At 45.8% G+C, this 27,415-nt stretch overlaps 1 protein-coding gene across 1 annotated transcript in view; it reads left to right on the forward strand.

Moving 5' to 3' along the window:
- LOC139689370 (integrin alpha-PS2-like) overlaps nucleotides 1–27,415 on the forward strand; it is a 195,741-nt gene that overhangs the window by 101,472 nt on the left and 66,854 nt on the right. Inside the window, exon 4 of the mRNA XM_071586452.1 lies at nucleotides 21,627–21,747. Coding sequence (XP_071442553.1) covers nucleotides 21,627–21,747 — 121 coding nt within the window. The remainder of the gene's footprint in view (nucleotides 1–21,626; nucleotides 21,748–27,415) is intronic.

Genomic DNA, 27,415 nt, shown 5'->3' on the forward strand with positions numbered 1-27,415 from the left:
AACGGACGGCGAAAGAGCCGTCTTATACACGTCTTACTTACGAGAATATGACTATTTCATAAACTCGTCCCTGTGTTTAAGGAAATATTCTTATAATTCCACTATTCCCAATTTCATCATAGGAGCTCAATAGGTATAACAAAAGGAATATGCACAATTAATACATATTTTTTAAATTTGAATTCACACCCCTTATTCAATGACTATTTTTTTACCAATTTTTTATACCTATTGTTTATACCTATACGGGCCAATGAGCGTACATTTTCAGCTAGATTGTTTATTCACCCACATTGTAAAACGGTGCATTCGAAATGGCGATAATTTAAATCCTCGAGCTGTGCGTATTTTTCTCTGAGTTTTTCCTTGGCCTTGAATAGAATCCGTTCCTCAGTTTCTAAGGTTTCGCGGTATTCCAGTTGGCGTCTTCAAGTCGGAAGCGCCTTCGACCTGGAGACGCCGGCTGGAGTGCTGGGCGACTCTTTGTTTTCAGTCCAAGGGAGCGAGTCACGTGAAACCCCAAGGAATGAATATACAGGGCCACATCAAACCAAGACCAGCGAAAACCTCGGAACGAATGCAGACATACTTGAATACTTAATGATCGGGATTCGAAGGCAAAGATGATTGGAAGCTTTGAATTAAGCACTCAAGGTCGGTTTCTAATTAAATCCGGCGCATCGAATCCATCGATTGATTTTAAATCTTCTGCGAGTGTGATGGTATTATTACTAATATGGTCTCCATTTTTGAACCCTATAAAGTAACTAATTCATGAAAATGATTGGGGAAATACTTTTCCTGAACGCTCGTATCGTTCATTTATTAAGAGTATTATCTTGATTGACTCAGGGTAGTGCAGCAGTTTGTAAGTGTTGGATGGGTCATTCTTACATAAATATTTCGAAAACGCGACGGAAATATTTTCTCCCCTGGAGCGATGTGAAATGCCGGAGGCTGGACGGGGAAGAGAGGGTTGGCAGCTGGTCGCTCGGTGGGCGATTGTTATGAGTGGAACTGAAAGTATCCCGTAATTATTGCATAACCTGGGCTGACTCGAAACACAACGGTAGCTGCATTACTCAAACTGCAAGTTTAACCATTCGAGTTCAACACTGGAAGAGAAATTCGACTGGTGCCTTGCACACTGAGGCAAAAAACCAAGGCACTGAGGGAATCCCATTGAACCAACCGAATCTTTAAGCTACTACGAAGTGTCAAATGAAAACCTTCTAAACTTATTAGTATTATTAACCTCGTAATATCTTGAATGACGAATATTCTCAGATATATTATTTTCATATGCACTCTCCATGATTTGCAATAGAAATAATTATCCCATCACTCTGAAAGTTCATGATAACTCTAGAAGTACGAGTAGCATGGCTCTAACTGTTGTATTTAGGCCAGTGGTGTCACTTGTACTTACCTGGTCAAGGGGTAGGGGTGTGCCTGACCTGGTCAAGGGGAGTCTGTCTCTTGGGGAAGTAATGCCGTTTAGGAACTGCCCAGTTCACGCGTAAATTCATTGGAGTGACTGAGATGAATCGCCAATTTTCATTAATTGATTCAGGAATTTCAATTTTTCTCCCCTCTTTAACTATTCATGAAAACAAATGAAGAGTTTGCTGCTCCTCTGTGGTGCATTTTGCAAATGGAGCAGCCATCTTTACACCATTGTTGCACCGTATTGTTGCTTTCTGGCATCGTGATACTAACTGTTGGACACTCATCTAACCAAGACTATAAATTATTATCAACTTACAGGACTGACAGTGGGACATTATTTAGTGCATTTTCAAGGATTTCAATCGATTCACCAATTGTGCGTACAAGGAATCATTTTTCCTTCGAACACGATTCGAGTGCGCAATAGCAGGAAATATGACGACAAATTAAAATTCCCGAACGCCATATTAATCGCCAGTGGCCAATTTCTTGGATCGGTGCCTCGTGACATCTCTCAGGTCAAGACCAGACGTGTGCGCGCTGTTCTATTCGGGGAGGCGTGGTGAAGGGGGATGTAATGGCCTCTTGGCGTCGTAGTAAACAGCCCTTCCCTTTCTTTGACTCGCACCCTTCAATCGGCAGACGAGGATATTCTCGGCGAAAGACAACGGTATTCCGGCCACGTACCTGCTCTCCGGTGCCTCCGGGGGTGGATATTGTCCACTCCCGGCAGTTCGACGACCCCGCGCCCAGGAACACAACGCTCGCCCTCCCCAGTGCAACACCCACATCATGCACGCGACAATACTATTACAATGACTATTGGACTGCCCCTTTGCATTACAAACTGTCCAACCGGGCGTGCAGAATCAGCAACGGCAAGGAAGAAACAAGGGAGGGGAATGAGCGCCATCGCACACCGGCGTCCCATCATGCCTCGTGAGAGTCGACATTTTCATTTTTTCAGTTTCATATTGATCAAGATGCATCCGTTAGAGTCAATCGTGTGCGCTTTTTATTTAATTCGATTTAAACATATTACTCGTGCATTTACTGCAGTAGTTGGCATTGATAACTTTTTCTCAGGTTGGTAGTCCAGGGGTCAAGCGTTGGACTACTGACCTGAGGGCCCGGGTTCGATTCAAAATGACGCCTCTGGTCGATGTCAGCTACGCCCAAGCTATGTGATTTTTCGGGTAGCAGATCTTCCTGGGAAACCATAACTGGCACAGGAAAAGGAACAGGCCCCCCTACCCTGATGTGTGAATTACACACGCTGTATAGGGCTTAGTACTGTTGCAAAAGAATAAGTAAGACGTCTACCATCACCTACTAAACCGACCTTCGGGTTGATTGATTTCTGTGTTTATGAACTCTGCCACAATCTTCAACACCCCTCTGCCAATCAAAACATTATGCATCCTTTTCTTCAGTCTCCTTAGGATTTTTCCCAACCAACCTCTATCCTCGCCCACCATACCTAGTACTTCCTATTTTGTTTTCCTTTCGGTCCTCTTCACCTTCTCCATCCTTATCTACGCCCATATTTCAAAAGTGTCCAATCTTCAAAAGTCTCAGTCTATCATCCTGCTTTGGTGACCACGTTTCCGCGCCGTACATAGCTACGCTCCATATCAAAGTTTTTACGAGTCTTTTCTTAACATCCTTACTCAAAGTCCCTGTCATCAACTCCCTCCTCCTTGTGAAAGCCTCTTTCCCAAGTGAAATTCTTCTCCTTACGTCCCTTATACTTTGACCGTGTTGGTCCAAAACAGTACCGAGATACGTAAACTGTTCTACCTGCTCTAGTTTTTGCCCTCCTATTTTAATGTTAAGCTTGGCCTTTTTCTTTCTAGAAAATCGCATAACCTTTGTTTTATTAATATTAATTCTCATCCCATACCTGTCGCACTGAATTTCCAATTCACTCAGCAATGCTTGCAACCCCTTGGCGGACTGTAAAACTAGAGCTTGTTCGTTAGTAAACCTCACCGATTTTACAAATTCCCCGCCCACTTTCATTCTTACCTCCAGTTCTTCCCATGCCTCTTTTAATCATTTCCCCCGCATATACGTTGTTGAACACCACAGGTAATAATGGACAACACCTCTTCCTAACACTTTCCATCCGGACTCGCCATCTGCCACTCGCACAGAGCATTCTGAGACAAACGCAGGGTGTGGGTTTTTGATCCTGAGATTACACCCAAACCCGGCACTATCGAAAATTAAGTTTTCATTAATTTTTGCTCAGAAAATTAGAAAGGTCGTGATAGGTGCAGTTAACAACTGCACTATGGTATCTAAGAATCACTTTTCTACGCATACGAGAAAAGATGCAGGTAGCAAGGTTGACAATAACTAAAAATAGATTAGATAAAGGCAGCACACTGGACTAGGGATGAAAAAATATCGTAACTCTTCCCCCAGGGTGTAATCGTGGAACGCCAGGGTATACATTTGCATTCCATATTTTCAAAATCGGCGCCGAAGTTAGAAATTTTGTTCGAGGTAGTTCAAGATTCCTTTTCTGATCGTCACCAAAATATGAATCTCTAACGAAGGACATATTTCGAATTTTAAAATATTGTGGATTATGTCTTTTAGAAGGCTTCGAAAACTTTTCTTGTGAAGCCACTTCCATATCAAATATTTGCCGGTGTGCCTAAAGTGGTGATAGTGGATTTCCGGTGAAACGCAAGTGCGAGGGCGAATAGGTGTCAGGGAGGCTAGATTTGTGATTTGAATTTTCAAAATTCGATTTTTATTGGTCTACCCGATAGATGTATCATGAATAATGGAAAATATTCTCTAAGAATAAAAAAATGTTTACAGCAATATCTATGATCTAACAATTAAATACCATAAATAAAAGTGTTCACTTTTTAATGACCCATGACTTAATGTAAAAATTCACGTACTCGTCTCGTATTAATGTTTCTAGCAGCAAAAAATATATCGTTGGATACGCTTTCCACAAATTGTTGATCGTTAACGAAATAAAGGGTCTCTCTCTCAGGTTAAACTTGACCTTTTCATCGAGAGATAAGACAAAGACAGAGGTGAATTCAACTTCAACCCTGTCGATTGCTTTTTCGTAGAACCCCCTCGATGCCGCCTCTGCCCGCAGACTCGGCCCGTCTCAACTGATGACGTCACGACCAAATTCTCCCTGATTGGCGATGTCGTCGGGAGACTCAGTGAGTCGAGTCCTGCTCTGACAAAGAGGCCTATGACTAATAAACTGAAAAAAACGGCTATTTTGGCCGTTGCAAAAGAATAAGGAAGGGGTTTAAGGCGGAATGACGGCGGTGGGGTGTGGGTGGTGAGCGGTGGGCGGAAGGGGGTGGCGGCGGGAGGGAAAGGGGCGGAGGGAAGGGCAGGACTTACGACGTATGCGAGCCCTCGGAAACATTAAGACCAGAATCCCACAAAGCGTCTTAAGGGCATTCTGCAATTCAAATCACCACCGTGTCGGCAAGAGAACCTGATTTGCATTCCAGTCGACAATCTAATATAAGATGGAGTAAAGTGCGGGAAACGTCATTTCTGACGCATGCATATGAACATCTGATGGCCCACGTTCGGGGCTGTTTCGCCCGGGAATGATTCCTGCACTCAATGCAGGTGATGTATCCGTCCTTTTACAATTACCATTCAATGGCAGATCATGACTTAGGATGCTATGAAGTTTTCCAACAGAATACACCCTGTTGGCACGACGGAGAGAATTCAAGGATGGACAGATATTTGTATTTATAGTACCCTGGAAGTAACCGCTAGGGTGAATGGCAGGGGGTGATTACACAACAGTCAACCATTGACCTAAAACCCCTTTCCCTCCTTTCATGGTCGGGCAATGTTATTGTGATCCCTTATCGCTCGTGGGAAAAAAGACATCTTAAATCCATCTGTTCTACGCTTAATCTCTCTAAATTTATTGACATGATCTCTCCTACCGGTGCACAATGTGTGATAATACATCTTCAACATCGCCACTGAAGAGACATCCTAACAATTAGTGCAAGAGATTCAATCTGTAATTTAACCTTTGCTCCTTGAGTGATTCCCAGCCTTGCTGCCCTAATATTTTGGATACTAAGTTTATCATAGCAACTTTTCAAAAATCTAGCTCATCCACGCTGCACGCGAACCGATTCGGCAATCAATCCAACTTCGTGAGGATCTCATATTCTGGCAGAATATTCTTACGAGGCCTAAAGATAACATTTCTCTTTGACCTACTCTTCTAATAAATCCTAATCTTTTGTTAGCTAGCCCATATATCCCTTGTATATTTTTCACTCGGGAGAGATTTTGAGTGAGTATTTAATCGAGTCAACACATTCTACTCATATTTCTGCGTTCCTAAATCAGTAAGTGAATTGCTCTTTTTCAAAAATTGATCACCACGAACTTTTTAAGATTAATTCAATGTGGCAATCATGGGGGACACTTGAAAGAGCTTAAAGTTCTCTTCCCTGGCCCCGCACAAAAACATGCCTTGGCTGATAGATTAGATACTGTCAACAAAAGGAAGGTGAATTTCGTTCATACGCTGAAATGCCTTTGAGGACCTATCGTGGTCACGTCAATACATGATTTCCTTTTAAAGTACCGGTAAACGTTTCGGAAAAATACCCTCAAAATTCTCCAAACTACATCTCTTGTGCGTCGGAACACTCTTCACGCCAGCGGCTATTCCGAACGACTGGAAGCCTCCATCGTAGGCGGAAGGGCCTTGAGAGTACAAGATTCTTCGAGGGTACTTAGGGTGCCATTATGGTGGCGTCCTTTGATGGATGCTGGATTTCACTTAAATAGGAATATGAAATAGTCGGCTGGTGCCAATTCGGGACCGTAAGGTGGTTGGGGAATCATCGCGGTACCTTTTTTCAAAGGTCTTCTCAAGCAGACACACTCGACTCTGCTCTTGGTCGTCCGTTGAAAGACCTTCGGGAGGACGAGTTCAGCGCAGATCTTTTGCATCGCTAAATTTTCAGTGATAAGCGCACACTTGGCCGATGGTCTGGACTCAGCACCGCACATAATGCACGTCAGGGAAAAATTGTTACTTATACAAACGCTGTACTTCAAGGGGGTTATTTCGAGTGGTTGTGAAATTTGGAGACCCATCACTTTAAATTCCTGCCCCGTGGCGCTAATAACACCGCTAGGTCATTGCGTCGAGTGAAATCGAGATGGCGTCCTTAATTTCCGCGTTGGAGGATTGCCGCGTCGGGCGAGTCATTGGAAACACGGCGCATCATCGTCCCCTCGGCCTGGACCAGCCCACTCGCTGTGACTCGGCCGCCTTGGGGATGAGGTCCAATTGACCGCGAATTGGCGCGCGCTCTGCACATCAGAGGTCGGAGGTCAAAATGCGCTGCCGCGTCTGCTCGTGTCGTCTGCCACGGACCGCTCCCACGTGACCAACGCGCGCCGGCCGTCGCAAGCACGTTCGCTTACGCCGTGTTCGGAACGCTGCCAAGTTGGCGTGACGCGTATGAAGTGAATCATTGTGCTAAAAGGCGTTAGGCCAAATATAAACAGAGTTTTGGGCGTTTTTAGATCCGCAAATGACATTATATTTATCGGATTAAGGAGACTTATATCCAGTTTTGCTAACAACATTTATTTAACTGAGAAAAAGGTTCAGTGAACTTGGATACAGCGGTAAATATACCCAATATTCGTCATTTCTATCCTGAGGTGGTTAAGGCTGTTTGTAGTACTTGTAGTAGTAGTTTTAGTTTTGCTGGCTACTCTTTAAAGAAAGGCGCCAAGGGGTCCGCAGATTACATCAACATCTACATCAATACCCTGCGAGCCACCAAAAAGGTGTGGGCAGGGGGTGCACCACATGGAGGAAAGGGTAAGGGATTAGGGGGTTAGGGTTTTTCAAATGGGTTGGGGAAGGGAATCTACAGAAAGATTAACGTCCTCTCTGACGGCGAACTCACTCAAGAACCTCAAGTAGGGATTGGGACGCCACTGAAGAATATCTATCATCACCGGGATCTGAATCCGGGTCCTCAGGGTGGGATGCCAGTACGTTAGTCAAGGCTCTTTATCTTTGTTCAGTAAACCTCATTATGAAAGTGACATCGCTCATTGCGCCCATTTCAGTTATACAGATAATCCACAGAGTGAACCAACGGCTACAGAAATTAGCATTGGAAGTTTCTGATATTAATACCAAGTGTCATATCCTTTTAATGTGAACTGGCATTTGTTGAAATGAGTAAGTACTTTGGGTGTTATGCTATCTACATGCGTCCGAGATTTTTAAAATTATATCTTAAATCTATCTGTTCTCCACTTAATCTCTCGAATTTTACTAACATGATCTCTCCTATCGTAGTACAATGGGGTAATAACACATTTTCAAAATTACTGCTCAAGGGATATCCTTCCAATTTATGCAAGAGATTCAATCTGTAATTTAACCTTCGCTCCATGGAGTGATTCCCAGCTTAACCGCTCAAATATTTTGGATACGCTGCTAAGTTTATCATTGCAACGTTTTACAAATCTAGTTCCTCTACCCTGCACGCGATCCGATTCGGCAATTAATCCAACTTGGTGAGGATCCCATAAACAAGCAGCATATTCTAACGAGGGCTAAAGATAACATTACTCTTTGACCTTATCATTACTTTTACCCAGCACTCTTCTAATAGATTGGCCACGCGCTCGACTCTCACTTGCTCCTTACGAACCACTTACGGAATGCGCGCGATGCATTTCTTTGAGCGGGCGAAGCGAGGGGGGCGGGGGGGTGGTGCTCCCGTCTCTGTCTGCATTCGGGGGGGGGGGGCGCTCAACTCTCGCCTGCGGTCTCCGATGTGCGGGGAAGGGATGGGAGACTTGGCTCCTCGCTGGACGCAGTGCTACTCATATTCTCGCCGGCCTGACTTTTAAAAAGCCTTCCGGAGCAATTGAATGGTGCTGGGTGGCACTTGGTTCATTCTGTGAGTGTGACGCGTGGGCGTCCCGCGAGGGTCTCATTAGAGTACTTAGTCTTCGTGCCATTCACTCGCGGAAGGGTAAACAGAGGAAGGGCTGTGTGCGCAGCAAATGCAGCGCCACTTGCCATTGGGGTGTGCGAGGTTGTTACCAACCGGTTTGCCGTTTCCTGAGAACTGGGGCAGTACCCCTGACGGTCATTAGGTCTCGAGGGTTGGTCCAACACGAAATCTACCCCTACGCGACACCCCGCAAGCCGCCGCAATAGCTTGTGGCCGGGCCGGGGGGGGGGGTGGAGGTGTTAGGTCACCATGAATGCGCATGCGCAATCCCAATCTCATATCACCTCTACACAGGTATCAGTTTGATTATGCACACCGAAAATGTTAATGACACAAAAGAAAATGCTAGTCATGCAACAATTTTCAATAACAGAATACGTATATCCAAATCATCCTGTTGGAACTGTTTGTAATGTGTCCTGAACATCCTCAGATAAGTAACCTGATTCAAATTTACGCAGTAAATTTAACCAGTATATAAGCCTAAATAGAGTAAGCGCTCTTCCAGTCGACTAGAGTCACAAAAATTACATTCCATTCGATAATATTTTGTTTTCATTTGCAAATGTCAAGAGAAAAATATGAATGGGTGAATGGTTGAATGCGTAAGGCACCTGCAAGAAGACGAAATTGAACCCGTAGAATTAAGTTTCATATCTTCTCAAGTGCTGAACATTTTTTTCATCATTTGTTCTTTTTATTCTTTCCAGTAAATTATCTTGGAAGGAGCCAGACTTTTTACTATATTTCAATGTCGCTCCATGGTACCGTTTGACATAATGACCGACTTACAGCCGTCTATTCGTATTTTTTCGAAACTCTCGAAACTATGTTAATTGTTTTTGTCAAAACATGCGTGTTCTCCGCTCCTTAGCAACAGGCGTGGACCGAATCTGCGCCGGATTGCACAAACGTTGAAATAAGCAATGAGTGTGGCACATCCTTTTTCTCTAATTCTCCCATCCACTGTAAACAACCACGAGGTTGGTTTGAATGCATGAGGGTAGATGGCACAACTAAGCCCTATGCGCCTGAAGAAAGCCACGAATAAATCACAAAGACTGGTCCACCATCTCAAATTTGTGAACTCTCGCTTTGACCTAGAACTTTTCGTCGATTGATATTAATAAATTCTGAGTATCTGTCGTTGCGGACAGAACAAATTTGCTTCGCTTTGCTTCGGAATGTATGAGTAACAGTGGTCAGTAATATTCCGAATCGAGAGTATGTTCAACATAATATATCTCAAACCAGACTTTGCGTTGATGAATGTGCCTCGAATAAGATTGACGGTTTTACGCATTAGATGCGGTTGAAGGAATACGTATTTTAAAGGATATTTTAGCACTTTTCCGCTAGTAGAAAGTTTTTGACTCGCTCTCTGAGTCATCTTTAGGAAACAAGAACAAAAACTTAGTCTTGCACCTGAAGAAAACTCGATGCGAGGCGAGAGTCGCTTTTTTTAAGACTTTATTTTTTTGAAAATACGCTAAAAATCTCTTTTTTTTTTAATTCGATCATAAACACTGTTTCTCACTAATGTGCGATGTACACCGCACGCTCAAAACTCGTTTTTTCAATCACGTTCGCTCAAACCGAAAACTTACGTGTATTTGCAAGTCGCATACGCCCCCCGTAATTTGGAGGATTGAAATGCAAGTAGTGGAATATTTTATTTAATATTTAAATAATATTTACTGTTCGCCGACCTCGTTCCGACACTAGGAGGCACCACGGGATGACGCCGCGGCTCGCGGGCGGTGGATGACGGGCACGTGGTCCCTCTGTCCCCCATCCCTCGCTCCCGCCCCTGAATTCACCCCCCCCCTCCCTCCCCCTGGGCGTCTTTCTCCCCCGCCACACACGCACACGCGCGCGCGCACACACACACACACTTTCGGCTCCAGGAAAAATAATAAATTGGGGGGTGCGCGCACAGCATCCCTCACCCCTCCCCCCCCCCCACTCCCTCGAGACCATCCTGCGGCGTTGGGTCCGACCCAGAAGTGTGTTAAAAAAGGCAAACGACAAAAAATAACCTCCTCCTAAAACGACCGGGGAGGTGTGTGTGTGATGGTTCTTTCGGGGAAAGAAGGCGAGGGCCGTGCAGCGGCCCTTGGCGCGGTGGTGCTCGGTCGGGATGATGCGCAGCTTCCTTCCTGTATGGATTGGTGCCCGCCAACGTCTTCTTCCCTTGTGCGGCTGTTGGGGGGGAGGCGTATGGGGGTGTGTAAGGGCTGTCGACGTCGCACCACCCGAAAGGGGGCACCGGCTAATTTGGGGGCGCAGACCCCTTGCAGATGCCGAAAGATCAGGGGCAGAGGAAGTCGTCGCATGCCTTGTTTTCACAGGCGTAGAACGGAGGTGCGTGTTTTCCCCCGAAGGAGTTTACGGAGGGTCACCCGGTGACATGAGGTGAATTTCAGTGTCCGCATATGGACAAACGGCATCTGTTGTACTCGGAGAGAGATCATGAAATACGTTTTATGTCGGTGAAGGTCTAATACACATTAGTTATTTGGCTGTGATAAATAAAATATTGTTTAACTCTGTGTAAGAGTTTAATCAGTTTTCGGCTGAGACCTACGTTGCCTTGATGGCGCTCTCTCATTTCGATGGCACCTGCTTCGCCCCACTGCAGATTGCATGAGTCGGATTGAAAATAGTATAATTTTTATTATTACTTAAAATTCTTCTGAAAACGTATCGAGTATCGTAATGCCTCTTTCATTGTCCGCCAGACTATATTGGCAGCAATCGACGGGTATTTTATCAATTAAAACTAAACTCAAATATAAGAAGCGTCATATATGCCATGGGACGCTCCATGAAATAAAATACGATGCTTGAAACACTATCCGATTATCGAGAGCGGCAAATCGCTCGATATGTACTCTGGTATTGAAGTGTTAAATCCTAGTCGTCCGTTCAAAGACCTTCGGGAGGAGGAGTTCAGCGGAGATCTTTCGCATCGGCAAATTTTCAGTGATAATGCTCTGTACTGCCACTGTCCTATCAATACCAATACATGATCTGCGATCATCAGAACACGTAACCAACACGGTCTGAATTCAGAACTTCACGCTCACATATCAGGAAAATTTGTTACCGATACTTTCCATAGAAGCCTTGTATTTTTTACCTGATGGTGACGATGTATTGGGATTAGAAAATATCGTGCGTAGAACATGGATGTGCCGCGCATTATTAAAATTTTGATCAAAATAAAACTTTATTATGACGCCGCGGTGAAGAAATCGTGACCAGTGGGCCTCATGGTGGACAAAACGTGCCCCACGTCCCGTTGTCACGTTTGAGGACCACCCGGGGGCGGGGGAAATGAGCGTCGCTGCCAAAGGGTGGGGGGGCACGGAAGGGCAGGAGGGGGGGTACCGGAAGTGAGGGGGAGGAGGAGGTGGTCTCCTCCGCTGCTTTTCGCTCCCAGGGAAGAGAGCGAGGGGAGGGGCGGGGGGGGAGAGGAGGTGGGGTGATCGGTCGGGAAAGTCGTATCCTTGGCATCTAATTCTCAAGAAGAAACGAATGTCTCGTGCGGGGGGGGGGGGGAATATTTTTAGGAATATTTGTGCTGATGCAGTTCGCATACAGCCGCGACAGACAATTGAGTGAAACAGAAATATCAAGGAAAACCGTGGGAAACGTTAGACGGGGTCTGGTTAGAAATGAGGAAGACGTTTTTATGTAGTTTCTGAGTCCCAGTTTTATGTAGGTGGAGATGGTCAGATGACCCCGCCGGTCGTGAAGGGCAGAGTGAGAAATAACAGGCAGGGATGTCTTCGGAAGAGTGAAAGAGGAGAAATTCGCCGCGAGCACATCACGCGGTGCTCTATATGTCTGCAGTTTCAAACTGCGCGGGCCGTCAGGGGCGGAATGTGCCCCGAAAGGACGCACGAGGGGCAAACAATGAGGCTGACTAATCGTGGAGAGGCATACTTCGAGAGAGATGTGATGGGGCCGTGGAGGGCCGTGGCATTGGACCGAGTGAAGACTGGCTGACGACAAACAACCCCCTGGATTGATTGAAAGATAAAGTCTTTATTCGGGCGAAATTGAGACCATTAAGGTCCCCTTCTTACTTTTAACCTTTCATCTGGAAAATAATAAAAATAATAAAAAAGAAAATATAAAGCGATTTAGTGGAGAAGAAAATTTCGGTAAAGTGCATCAATATATGAATAATAAAAGGAATAAGCACAAACTGAGTAGCTTCAGGCGTGATGTGGTGGAAGTCGAGCATAATGAATAACTGATCGAAGTACTTTTCCACTTGATGATTTTTTTTAATTTTACGACCGGGTTTCGATGCGTGGACCTGATGATGGTGCAATACATCGAAACCCGGTCGTAAAATTAAAAAAATTCATCAAGTGGAAAAGTGCTTCGATCAGTGATTCAAGTGAGCGCAAGATGTAAGTTTGCGGAAAAACCTGAAAGGGAGTGGAGACCATAGGAAAAACCCTTGCAGGGAAACACCCCCGGACCAAAGAAGGAGGGGTTGTGGAAAACCTGCAAAAACCCTGCAAGATGATAAAAAAATAAATGAAGAGCAAGAAATAGCAATGCGCAGTGCAGTAGTACAGTGTGAGAGAGACGTCATTGGAGGGCACTTAAAAGAAAAGACGGAGATGGATTGGTCATTGGCTCGTCAGTTTACTGATGACAGTAATTCTTTCAATTTTTGCAAACATGAAGGGGAAATAATTACAGAGACGAACTATGAGACGGAAAACATTGAAAGTAAGCTATCGTATGTTTTAAGGCAAAGTGTTGTTGATGGTCTTAAATGGTGCGCAGATAAAGAAGGACTGAGATGATCTATGTCTGCATAGGAGTAGAGAAGTGTTTTCGTCGCGTAGAATCATTTTATTGGTTCTGTTCTTGAATGACTGGCAATTTTGTTATTTTAAATATCCATTTTTCAAGTGTTCCAGAGTTTACAGGCTCTTGTTACATGAAAAGGTTCGCCGTAAATTACTAAATTGAAAGGGCTGTTTGAGTCGGTGGAGAGAGTGCGCGAAAAATTATATTCGTAAATGGTGTGGAATCTAACGGAGAGTTTTGGAAGATCTCCACATTTTACGACGCATTTTCTGTCATGTCGCGATTGGATCGGTCGGGGAAAGGGGGCGTGATGATGCCGGAGTGGCCGTGGGGGCGACAAACCAGTGGCGCGCGATTCCTCGAAGCGTCGTCAAATGCCAGAGTTGGGTCGTGTCGGAGTCTGTCTACTCGCGGAGGTGTTGCCTCGGGCAACGCGCCACCGATTTCCGCCTCCGTCCTCCTCGCCCGTGGACCATCTGGGAGCGAGTGGAGGCTGGGGTGCGAGAGGTTTGCGGAAATGGAGGGCTGGCCGGAAGTGAGGAGGGGTGCCGCCGCACACGTGTCGTGCCCCCCGCCGGTGGGAAGGGGGCGATGAGGAGGAAGGGTTTCCCGCTCCGCGGTGATCGTGGCGCCAGGCACCAGGAGTAAGGGTTCAATATTTAAAAATATCCACGTGTTAACTCTATGAAGAACTAAGTCGCTGCCTTTATCAACGACCTCTCATGGGTGAAAAATATTTTACATTACACAGTACCCTGCAAGCAACCGCATCGGACAGTTTTCAAATAGATGCAGTGTCAAAAAGGTTTGTTGTGTATTTGCGTATAGGGTGGCAAACAGTCTTAATATTATAATCATAATTATTAATACATGGTACCCTGCAAGCAACCGCATGTGTGTGTGGCAGGGGGTGAATACACACCCGAATACACACCCTCTATGTTTACCCCGACTGCGGTCGGGCCCTGATCTCTTATCGTTCGTGGAAAAATTGACAAATGAAACCAGTTGGTTCTACTCTTGACCTCTCTAATTATATTCATTTCATATTCTACATTATAATCATATTTACATGATGTCTCCTACCGTATTACGATGGGGGTAATAATACATTATTAAAATCATTGCTGAAGAGGCTACCTTCCAGATCATGCAGAGGTTTAGTCTGTAATTTAACCTTCGCTCCGTAAGTGATTCCTACCCTAGCTGCTTTAATAGTTTTGAAACGCTACTTAGTTTATCATAACGTTTTACAAATCTAGCTCCTTTACGTTAGACTGCGATATACGGGGAAAGTTTGGAATATCTAGGTAAATATAATGATTCAATAGTAGAAGATTGGAGAAAGGTAAAGGCAGGATTAAGAAGAGACGCCAGCTTACGCTAGTTTGGGCTCGTTTAGAATATTCTGCTAGTATATGAGATCCTCAATGAGTTTAATGATCGCGTGAGCATTTGTGAAACGTTGATATGATAAATGTAGTGTCTCATCTATATTATTAGAGGAACTAATTACAATCGGAAGCTCGCGGGGCTAACTCCAAAAAATGATACCAGAGGGCTATAAAACTATAAATCTCATTAAAATGAGATCAGGGAGGTCAAGTGTAGAACTCGCAGATTTATGTTTTCCTTTTGTCCCGCGAACGATCAGGGATCAGATCAACTGCAGACGACCGCGGTAACAGGAAAATATATTTTTTCATTCTAAGTAATTCGTCATTATATTAGCTAAACGTTACACTATTGTTCTTCTTGCAATTGGCAGCTCGTCTCGCCTGGGTAGAAATGTATTTTGCGCTTATATATCGTAGTTATGTGGCATTTTTAAGCGTCATCTCAATTATTTGGAACATTTTGCATTTATATTGGTAACTTAACATTTAAGCAAAGGGTAACATTGATTTTGCATGCCCTAGTAAAGGCTGATAGGATACCACGTAGATGTCCATTCTTTTTATTTTATAAAATGCAATGCAGCGTCGAATGCTGACATATTTTCGCCTCCCCTAGTCGCCAACGTCATTTCGGCGATTTTTCCTTTTGACCTTATGTAGAACAATGTGATTATTCACGATAGTATAAAAGGAATCCCTCTTCAAAAAATAAAATAAAGGGACCACCAATGGCGTCGCGCCAGCCTCCGACGAGGCTGAAACGACCCCCAGCGTCACGTCGTGGAAATGACGGGTGATCAAGGGACAACGGTCACTTTTGTGTATCGGCAGGCGATTAGGTTTGTTGCCCTACGACGTCAACAGGGGCGATTTATTTTGGATGTCCAGAGGCTCGGGGAGGCGTGGTGGCCTCATTGGATGGAGCGCCGGGGTTTTCTCACCTGATGGACCGGGTTCAAAATCTCTGATCTCACCTAGAGTTTAGCCCAAGCTGATGGCGAGGAATGGTAAACAAAAACTCGAAAAATATTTTTAAGGGAGACACCCCACAGCGTAAGCCTGAGACAAGTGTCCTATTATCTGATAACGATTTTTCGGAATACAAATACACTATCGCCGAGGAAACTGCGGTAGTGACAGGGAATAAGGAACTGCCTCTTCTATCGTTACTCTGTGAATCAATCATCAGGATTTCGCTCGCATGGTGTCGTTGACTCCCAGCAAACGGGGTGAACTTTACTCAGTGTTGAAGGAAGCCGACCTGCTAGTTCATTGCTGTGGTGGCATTGCATCCGGGCTCTCTCAAATACTCCCTTTAAGTTTATCGGCTTACCCGGATTGGCACATAATAAAGTTTTAATGCAGCGAAGCCCATCTCGTCTGTAGTTATGCGGGCGACGCGGTACCCTAATTCCAATCTTCACTCATCTCCGGCTGCTGCTACGCGACAACTAACCCTTATCCTATTACATTGTTCTTACGGTACTTTCGCTGTTTATTCTTGTTCCTCGTTGTTCCTTGAGTCGATTTTCTGTAGATATGGCCTCCATTGGTGCAGGCCCCATACTGGGCCATTTCGAATATATAGGGAGGCAATCGTAAAATGCTATTGTAACCCAACCACTTATATGATATAAAAACTCTTGCCGGTGAAACTCCCATCATATGAGGAAGACAAATGATAAGGTTATGTTAATATTAAATTTTAATTTGACGTCGAAGTTTCTACAAGGTTTGTAGAAAAAGTATATGTAACAGTGTTTCTCGATGTGTTCGTGAAGTGGTGAATTCAGATGTGCGCATGATCGGAGATTGTATATTGGCATTGATGAGACAACGTGCACACTGAAAATTTGATACGAAAGATCTGCATTGAATTCGTCCCAAAGGTCTTTGGGGGAACGACTAAGAGCAAGGTCGAGTTTCTGCCTGCTTGCAAAGACCTTCAGCAAACAGCATCGCGACGATTTCCCAATCCCGACTTACGGTACCGACTTGGCAGCAGCCGGCTATTCCCTATTCCTATAAAATTGAAATCTTCCCACAATCAAGTGCAAAGTACCGTCAGAGAACCTTGCACGCGTAGCACCCTTGAGGACCTTCTGGAGTACACCTACTAGGGAGCCTTCGAGTCGTGGAAAAGCTGCTCTCGCAAAAGTGTGCCGACGCTCGAAGGGATGTACTTTGAAGAATTTTGAGGCATTGTAGCAAATTCTGAAAAAATCTATTGTTCCGAAAAATTTCCCGATACTTTTTAAGCAAACAATGTACGTTCTTGCCGCCCAGCCCATAATTGGCGAAATATATGAATAGGCGCATTTATTGATGAGAGTGAGTATTGGTGGGGAGGGAGTGTGTGAAAATCCCGAGATTCGGTTTCCTTTAAGAAGTGGCCATCCATCGTGCGTAGTGGTGCGAGGGGCAACCAAGTCCCCGGCGATCAGCCGCAGACGCCCTCCGCATCCATTCACGCGGCAATAAGTTAAGGCGCGCGTCCATTGTTCGGAGGGGCATCGGCGACCGTGTCCGTCCGCGTGAGGCGGGCGAGGGTGGCCGGGAGGAGTGGGGCGCATGGCGGGAGGAGTGGGGGTGGCGATGCGGTAGTCGTGTGTTCGCTTGCTTTTATATCGGGAGGGGATCACTAATTTATGTCCGCTGGGAGCCGATGGACACCTAATGGACGCCCGAGACCGTCCTTCGAGGCGCCTCTCTCTCTCTCCCGGTCGAGTGTGTGTGTGGGAAGGGGGCGGAGGCCATTGAGAGCGCCGTCGCACGCCGCGTCCCCCTGCTGGAATGCGCGCCCCTTTGTCGGCGGCGAGAGCGGGGAAGGGGGGGAAGGAATTTCCGTCCCCATGCGAGGTCACCCTGCCATGGCCCGCTGACGCCGCACACGGAGTCGTTCCACCCCCCCCCTCGCGCCCCCCGCCCCTCCCCCTCCACCATGGGCCGACCCCCCCCGGATGGGCGATATGCATCGATGATTCCGTGCGATATCGATAAATTTCGTTCGTTAATCATTTGTGTCGAATATTGTAATGTTTACCCATTATCAAAAACTTAGCGTCTATATTCGATTTGGAACTCGAGTATTTAAATAAATATATACACATAACTCCATAAACACAGTAATCAACCCGAAGGTCGGTTTGGTGGGTGACGGTTGAGTTCACCCAGTACCCAAGCCCTATACGGCGTGTGAAAATTCACAGATCAGGGTAGGGGGGCCAATTCCTTTCCCTGTGCCGGTTATGGTTTCCCAGGAAGATCTGGTACCCGAAAAATCATATAGCTTGGGTGGAGCTGCTGGTACCCAGAGTGGCTTGCCCGGGAATCGAACCCGGCCCCTCCAACGCTCTACCCCTGGACTACTGCGACCCACGCATTTACATGTATACAGGTATATATGTATATATGTGTGTATGTGTGTGTGTGTGTATATATATACACACACGAGGGTCATCCGGAAAGTAGTACCCGTTCGTGCCGCATGAAGTGCTGACGACGCGAGTAGCCGCTGGACGAGGTCAGATAGCTTCAGTGGCTTGTCTGCCTTCTCTGAGCCAAGTTGCGTGACGCTAGCATTGCCTGTGTTGTTTCTGTGATTGTTTACAATGTTTAAAAAAATTGAGAACGCCGCCAGTTGTGAAGTGAGGGCAGTGATTAAATTCCTCAATGCAAGAAACGTTCGCCCATGTGATATTCATCGCCAATTAAAGGAGGTGTATGGAGACAATGTAATGGACGAGTCGTCTGTTCGGCGGTGGTGTCGCAACTTCAACATGGGGAGGGGGAACACACACGACGATGAGCGTTCGGAGAGACCGTCTGTCATTACAGACCAACTGGTGAGCTCAGTTGACGAATTCGTGAGGAACGATCGGCGCGTCACAATTGATGACATCTGTGAGCATTTTCCCAATGTTTCTCGAACAATTGTTCATGAAATTGTTAAACACCATCTGCATTATGCAAAAATTTGTGCAAGATGGGTCCCTCGCGTATCTCAATGAGCTGGCGGCGAAGGACTATGCAGCAGGAATACAGAAACTTGTCACACGTTATGACAAATGCCTTAATTTGCTTGGAGATTATGTTGAGAAGTAGTTTAAAGTATCCTCTTTCAAATAAAATTTTTTATGTTTGTTAATATTTACTTTTGTACTTTTTGATTTGAATTCAATCTCCCTCCAGCATGTACATATGCAAATATGCACGTTATTCGAAAGATTTAAAAAGGTATTTTTCCCCTGTTTTCCTTTCCTGTATCCTTCATTATCGGCATCGAGCTTGAGCGGTCAGGCCGTAGATGCGTTCAAGGGAAACAGATGAAGCACTCGGTTCGGAATGAAACCATCGCCACTCTACCGGTGGCGTGCCGAGTGTAAGGGAAGAAAGAGTGGTTGGTTTGGCGCCGGAGTGGGCTAAAGTTAAACATTAAAATTTTATGAAATAATATGTACATATATGTATCATCCATTGTAAACCCTAAAATATACCACTTAAGGGGAAAAATCCACCCTCTATGTGGCTATATACCGCTGTATTTCGCCACTTCTAATTGTGTTTGCACTCATATATAATGTGTATTAATAAATAAATATAGTTTGGGATTATAATTACCCGATGAGTAATGGGTGCGTGATGTAGCCGTTAAAAGCTATCCCTCTTGTGCAATTGTACCTATAACCAACGGAATGTTCAAAAGAAAACTACGTACACGTAAAATATTGGCACACGATTTGATGTGATATTGTGTAAACAACATTGATCCAATATGTCAAAATATCATATCGAGTCTTGCCATGTATCGGTTATAGCATATCGATAAAATGGATTCAATGGCCAGTTATGCGCTAAGTTTGGGTCAGGGGGAGCGCGCCGTTTCCCCTCTATACTTTTCATCTCTTCTAAGAAAGTACCTACAGGTATAAGCCCTAGCGCACATTCTCCTATTGTTGGGCAGTGAAATGTGTCGATATTTCGACCCATGCTGGTTTATTTTCATATCGAACAAGTTGCTACGGTTGATCTTAGGGTCCAAATGCATCAGTGGGTTATTATTTTCATTGATAGGTAATAAAGGCTATATTGACGACTTCAGTGGCTCCCGAACCATCCTTAATGAAAATCTATTCACATTTTCACACTAACCTATTTTTCCGCAGTGGAGTCTTTATTTCATTTACTGATTTTTAATTTCATATTTTCCTATAATCACTATGAACATTTATTTGCTCTTTCTTGCAGAGATTGTTTACGCTTTAATGTACTTTACGAGGGTGAGGGGGAAGAAGAGAGTATCTAGTTTCAATCCTGCCTTAATAAATGGCTCTTATGGCTATTATTTATTGACATTCATGCTACTAAGTCCACATTTTTTCTAGTGATTCGTGGTTCTGTTGAGGTACTGAAATGCGGAATAGGAATCTAATTTATTTTTTTATTGAAATGAAGTAGAAAAAGTCAAACAATTAGCTTTCGATTTTGTTTCATCGTCTGAAAGCAGGCCACGGAGGCAGTTCGGGAGGGGTGGGGTCAAGGCGTTTGTGTATGTCCGATCAACTGGAAGCGGTGGCATTGTAACTGCAGCTTGGATCTTTGAAGTGATCACCTATCTTGAGACGACGATCCCCCAGATGGGCCAGTACAAGGATAACTTACGTGTCTGTGGATGTGTGGAATATAACGCGGCAGGTGCGGGTAGGTGGGGTGTTTGGGGACGGAGGTGAGGCCCAACTGAAGCTAGCCCTTAGCCTAGCTTCAGTTTGGCCCCACCTGAAGGCTTCTAGCCCGGCCTCTTAAAGGTCTCATTGATCACATTCGGTGGACTGTGCTTAAGTTTGGGTTTTCTTCTTCAAGGCTTTAATTCGTCCTCGGTGATGGCCGGCAACATTCCTTCCGAGGAGAGCTCTTTCCTACCTCCAGTTGAAAGCTAGTCTGTAACGTACGGAATTTCCATTTCTTCAATGCGTATAAGGTTTTCATTCAATGTATCGCTAGCAAATTTTTCCTGACGTGCATTGCGTGAAGTGCTGAATTCAGACCGTCATTTAAATGTGTGCATGTTCGTAGATCGTATTAGCATTGATAAGATGACAATGCACTCACCATTATGTAACTGAAAATATGGTGACGCCTAAGATCTACGGTAAACTCGTCCTCCCGAAGGTCTTGACGGACAATGAAGAGCAGTGTCTGCTTACGAAGATTTTCTGCAACGGCATCATGACGATTCCCCAACCGCCTTACCGTCCCAACTTGGCATCAGTAGACTATTTCCTATTCCTGTAAAAGTTAAATCCGTCATCAATTAAAGGACACCACCACCATGGGATCCTTAGTTCCGTGAAATAGGCTTGCACGGTTGTACCCTAAATGACCCTCCACCTGCCAGGGAGCTTTCGAGTCGTGGAAAAGCCGCTCTGGCAAAAGTGCGTCGACGCTCAAAAGAGGAAGAACTTTGAAGAACTTTGAAGCACTCGAGCAATATTTGAACCAATTTTATTTTATTTCCGAAACATTTTCCGATACTTTTTATTTGAATCATACATTTTAATATAAAGTTGAATTGCATTGCATTGAATGAGCAATAGTGTCTGAAATAAATCTTTGTCCCCAAAATATTTCCCGATACTTTTTATACCAATCATGCATTTTGCTCTCAGTCAATAATATCCCATTCATTGTTAAATATTCACCTGTGCACCCACCCGCGTGCGTGAACGAAATTATCCCTTCTGGTCCCAATGCTCCGTGGCATTTGTCCAGCAGGAAACAACGAAAGACCGGTGACCATGAGTGAGACAACCAGCGATGGGCATGCGCCCAGTTCCGCCCTTGCGTCGTGCTGCGACCGAGGGGTGGCGCTTCGAGATCGGCCGGCCCTAACCACTGTTGTTTCTCTCGACAGGCGTGCGCCCCGCGGTACGTGTGGTTCTCCAACACTGCGCAGCGCCGGGACCCGGTGGGGACGTGCTACGTGGCCAAGAAGGCTATGACGGACTTCTCGGAGTATTCGCCCTGCCGAACCAGTAAGTACCCCTTCCCCGAGCCACGCACCCCTTGACCCCTTCCCCGAGGTCACTTCGCATGGGCGAGCCACTTCGGGATCTCGCGAGTGGTCCCTGAAGGCCACATCTATTGCCTTGATCCTAGTAATTAAGATCTCGCTTTTTTGCCGTAATGGCAAGGATTATATTTTATTAATATCTCGCGCGGGATGAATGGAAAAGCCAATGAGAAAATTCAACATTTATCTAATTAGTGGTTCAAGTCCAGTGCTTCTCCCTCGTTCCTTTTATGATTTTCACAATCGGTAATCTACCAGTTGAGGTAGATTTTTGATGGACGCAGTCTACACCGCAGTAATGCCCTCCCCTCTCCCAACAAAACACGACCCAACATCCTGCTCTCGTACAACAAAGTCCCATCTTCATCTCAGTGTACTTCCTTCCTTCCTTCATGCCATAAATGGAAGAATGGGCCATTAGGTCTCAATTTTGCCCAAATGAAGACCTCTATCTATCTATCTATCGATCTACCTACCTACCGACCAACATCCCTATCCTATTCCAGCCCCTTCGTCGTCGACCTAATATTTTCCTTTTCCTTGGGAGATGGTTGAGGCCGATACTTTGCGGAAATCCATTTGTAAAATACCAGGAAAGAATCAAAGACTACGTTTCCACAGGAGAAAATTGATCACTGTTATCTAGTTTTGCTGCACTGTAGCATAATCTGAACATCACGCTGGACATCTGGACACTTAAGTATCATCTGGACTCGTAGATGGACTCCTACAGTGGACTCGTATAGTGCCCAGATGTAGAATGTGTACAGCTAAGAGAAATTACTGGAGAGTAATAACTTCTTTCCCATGGAAACAGTCTTTGATTATGTTTTGCTGCTTCACATTGTCCCCTCATCACAGTCTTTCAGCATCCCATCGCCAATGAATATGGTTTGCATCCATCTTTCCTGCCTCCTTTGGATATCTCCACACTATCATCTCTCCTTCCAACCACTCCCGTTTTCCTTTCAGTCCGGTTCACCGCCGTAAAAAACCACGTTCCACGCCAAAGTTTCACTGATTTTTTTAGGATAATTACTCGTCGTTGCTGTACCCAGAGCATTGTGATACCTCATCCATTGAGGACGCCATCGAGAAATAGATGGCGGTATTGTAATTTGATGGCGTGTGCCTCCTCTCACGCGTGCCTCGCTGTAGTCCACTTACCCCCTAAGTCTAATTCAACTGGTAATTAGCGTTCATTTTATCGCGTATACGTGTTCACGTCTCATGAATTATATTTTCGTGTATGCACCTACAAAAATTTGTTGTACCATTTTGTTGTATTATAATGCTTGTAATATACCTTTCCACCATAAAAAAAACTTGGGACGATCATAAATATCAGAGATTGAAGAAGAAATCGAGGCGTTTGAAAGAGCCGGAGACGCCGATCTGAAAGACGCCTCGGAAATTCCGAGATTCGACGAGAAGGACGTCAAAGAGGCAATACGTCGCCTCCGCACGAGGAAGGCCCCCGGAAGCGACAACATTCCCAATGTGGTCATTCGGGAGCTTCCAAAGGCGGCGGTGAGGTACCTGACAACGCTCCTAAATGGCTGTGTCAGGATTTTCTACTTCCCGACCACTTGGAGAAGAGCGAGAATCGTCTGCCTGCCGAAGTCGCAGAAATTGGAGGTTGGTCCCGGAGAATTCCGGCCTATCTCCTTGCTCGACGGCTTCGGTAACATATTCGAGCGACTGCTGCAACGGCCGCTGACTGATTTCGTCCGGGAGAATGACATCCTCCCGGAGGAGCAGTTTGGTTTCCGTGCCCAGCATTCCACAGTCCATCAGCTGGTGCGAACGGCGGATTTCATCACGGACAGCTTCAACAGGAATAGGGCGGTTGCTGGGGCCTTCTTCGACGTCAGTAAGGCGTTCGATCGCGTCTGGCATCCGGCTCTCTTGTTGAAGATGAGACGACTCCATTTCCCACCTTGGATTGTTCGGATGGTTCACTCCTATTTGAGAGACAGGACATTCACCGTGCAATGGCTCGGGGCGAATTCAGGGGAGCGTCGGATCTCCACCGGCGTGCCCCAGGGATCAGTCCTCGGACCACTGCTTTACAATATCTACTCCCACGACATTCCAACTCCACGTGGGAACCTCGAGATCCTGTCTCTCTCTCTGCCGACGATACGGCCCTCCTGTGCTGTTCCTGGCAGAAGGTGACCGCGGTACGAAGACTGCAGAGCGCTGTGGCGGATCTCCTAGAATGGTACCGCCGATGGCGCTTTGCTGTTAACGCACAGAAGACGAAGGCGATATCTTCCATCCGGGCAATGGTCGGCCGCCAGGAGTGAACCTAACTGTGAATGGAGTCGCCCTACCGTGGGAATCCGAAGTTACCTACCTCGGAGTGCTGATGGACCGGAAACTCCTTTGGAACGCCCAAGCGCTTCGTGTACGCTGAAAGGCATTCGCGGCGCTTAGTCGGCTCCGGCCGATTATCCGCCCGCCGGTCCTGAGTATGGACACGAAGCGTAGACTGTACCAAGCGTGCGTGCTGCCTGTCATCACGTACGCTGCTCCGGTATGGTCAGGAGTGTCGCGAACGAGTCTCGCTCAAATTCAGGTGGTGCAGAATTCTGCTCTTCGTGACATCATGGCACGCGGTCGCTACGCCCGCGTTTCCGAGATGCACGAGGACGGAAAGCTGGAAACCCTGGACGTCCTTCTGCCTAGAATATCTGGAAAATTCTTCAGAAAAGCGGCAGAAGCGGAAGTAAAAGTAATTCGCCGGGTTGGCGACATAAGGGTCTGGCCATGGGACCGCTACAAGCGCCCCATAGCATCCCAAGACGAGCAAGACACCCTTCCGGCAAAGAAGAAGCCAAGGCTGCTCTGAGCGGGAATAAATCAAACGACTGACAACGCAGAAGAATTCTTCCCGCCTTAGTAGCCTTGGAGGCTGGAAAGGCGCAGTGTAAGGGCTACGCAAGAGCCCTTGCAAGAAACTGCTATATATAAATATCAAACGATAACTGATAATGAATATGTGCGCTTTAGATCAACATCTTAAAATAGAATGACGCATTACAAATAGAAGAAGAAAATCTGATTATTTTCGCCGTTTATGTTTTGAAGGAACATGCATTAAAATAACGGAGACGAAAATTCTTCCAATGTTCTACTTAATCTAAGTGGAAATTCGCTAGAGTTTTCGTATCTGTTCTTGTTGAACTCTTCCACAATATCACAGCTAAATCCGTAATTTATATGTATCAAAATGTTATGCAAAACATACTCACCGATTCTATCCATGTATTCATGAACACGTTCGTTGTTTTATGCATTATCTTTTCTCAAGAGGGACCAAACAGAATATTTGAAAGAGAACGCCGGAACAGTAAACTTGTTGCAATGGTTCCGCTCTACAAGGTCTGTTCCCAAAAGTAGTGGGACTTATTGTTTCCCGGATGAACGGACGGGCGGCGGTTTCTCTGGCTGGGTTCGAGGGAGGGGAGTCTCCGGAAAGGCTGAAGGCCGGTGGCTGTTGGCTCCCAGCCTTTTGCGGACGGGCGGATTGTGCGTTTGCGTAACTTCTATAACGTGTCTTCATTGCGCTCCGTCATGAACCTTTTATTTGTACGGCGCCATCAAATTTTGCTTGAAATTGGGCAAAATCGCGAAAGGGGCTCATGGTGTACTCAAGGCAGCTTATAATGGTAACGCCATGGGTAGATCGGGTGTTTATGAGTGGCACAAGTTGTTTCGGGAAGACAGAGAAGATGTTGAAGACGCCATACGTTCAGGACGCCCTTCGGCCAGAAAAAGTGGCGATAATCTTGCGAGGGTGACGGCTTTGTTGGACAGGGATCGCAGATTAAGTGCTCGCATGGTTTCTGAGGAACTTGGCATCCCTAAAAGTAATGTACATCGACATTTGTGCATGGGCATGAGAAAGGTGAGTGCGCCAAGTTGGTGCCGCGAGTGCTCTCTGACTAAGAGCAAAAGGAAACTCGCACGCGGATCTGTCGAGAGCTTCTCCACCACGTGAGTGAGGATTCAATATTTTTGACAATGTCCCACCGCACTTCTTCCTCTTTCCCTGCCCCAAATATGTGCTGAAAGGACGTTACCACAACTCGGTGAAAGCGTTACAACAAGCCGTAACGAGGGAGCATTGCATCATCGTGGGCGCCGCCTTCCAGGAGGCGTGGAAAACCCGCTGGCAGCGGTGCTGCCATCACTTGAGTGCCCCCACACGCGTGCCGCACGCTCCAAGTCTCGATCGGAGAGTGAAATTGAATCGGGGGGCGTCCTTTTTCCGATCGGACAATCATCGGCGGTACTTGTCGCGACGCGCGTGAATCGTAATATCGTGAATGCTTGACTCGCTTGTTGCTGTTTCTCGCAAACGGTTTTTTTGCCTTTTTTACGTTGGGCCAAACACGTGAGTGGAGAACTCGAGAATACGTTCTCGCACGTGATCGGGTACCTTGAGAACTTCGACTTGTGTAAAAGATTTACGTCACTTTGGCGTTAGGTTTTGTTGCGCTCACAAAGGCGAAATGTGAAACACCGCACGTACCCGACTCCGAACTCGTGAATGGCGTATCTGTCTTTTAGTTCTTAGGATTAGGTTTAGCCGCGAGTTGTATATCATCCCTCCCTCCCACACCCCTTTCCCCCCGTGGACACGGCCTTCCCCCCCCCCCCCGTCCTCCCCCCCCCCCTGCTGCTCGACCGCTTGATTTGGGGTGACGGGAGAAGCGAAGAACAAAAAACAATCGCCTTGTTCCCTCCTGGCTGGGAAGGGACACCCACACCCCATATTTGGCGCAACATATTCGCGTCCCGTCCGATCCCTTTCCTTGGATCCCACTTTCGGCGGACCCCCCGCCATCCCCCCCTCTCCCCTCGTCATGATCCCCCCCCGGCCCTATCCGAGCGAATGCAACGATTCGCTCGTCTTAAATGGACTTACAACGTGTGCTTCCAGGTGCTTCGCAAGCTGCGAAAATAGCAATTGAATATGTACGCATGTATCCTTTTCATTCCATACTTCGATGCAATGTTAATTTAAATCATTATCAAAAGTATCAGCTTAAAGTATTAAAGATTTAGCGCAGCCTCAATGGTTGAATTTCAGTAAGAAACCTGTCTTACGGACTGCATTGCTCACTCGGTAGAACTTTATACTCTATTATAGGAAATGTAAAGAAAAAATGCAGTTGTAATGGTATAGTATGGAGTATAAGGACACGTGAAATAAAAAGGACATTGAGATAGTGAGTACGCAACTAGAGTAATCGGTGTGAGAGTTCAATGCAAAGGTTTTAAAAGATATATAAATAGGTCTGCAAGCATTCTGTTTAATACCAGGGCTGTCTGGAAAGTAGCCTCCGTTATGCTATAAAAAGCACACACGATTAGATGCAGGAAATTTATTTTTTTCATCTCAAAACTACATATTATACGCTATATTTAAACATACTCGCCAAACATTTTTAAGCATTTGTCATATCTATGAACACGTTTACGAATTCCTTCAGCATAAAATTCTGCCGCCCAAGATCACAGCCTATCGATGACGGCATCTCTTGAAGTTCCTCGACGAGACGAGCACAGCACATGTTTAGTAGCCTGAATTTTCAGTCTTCTTTCTATACAACAGAGTC

This window comes from Hetaerina americana, unplaced genomic scaffold (assembly GCF_022747635.1).
Source record: "Hetaerina americana unplaced genomic scaffold, ioHetAmer1.1.p SCAF_227, whole genome shotgun sequence".
Taxonomy (NCBI): domain Eukaryota; kingdom Metazoa; phylum Arthropoda; class Insecta; order Odonata; family Calopterygidae; genus Hetaerina; species Hetaerina americana.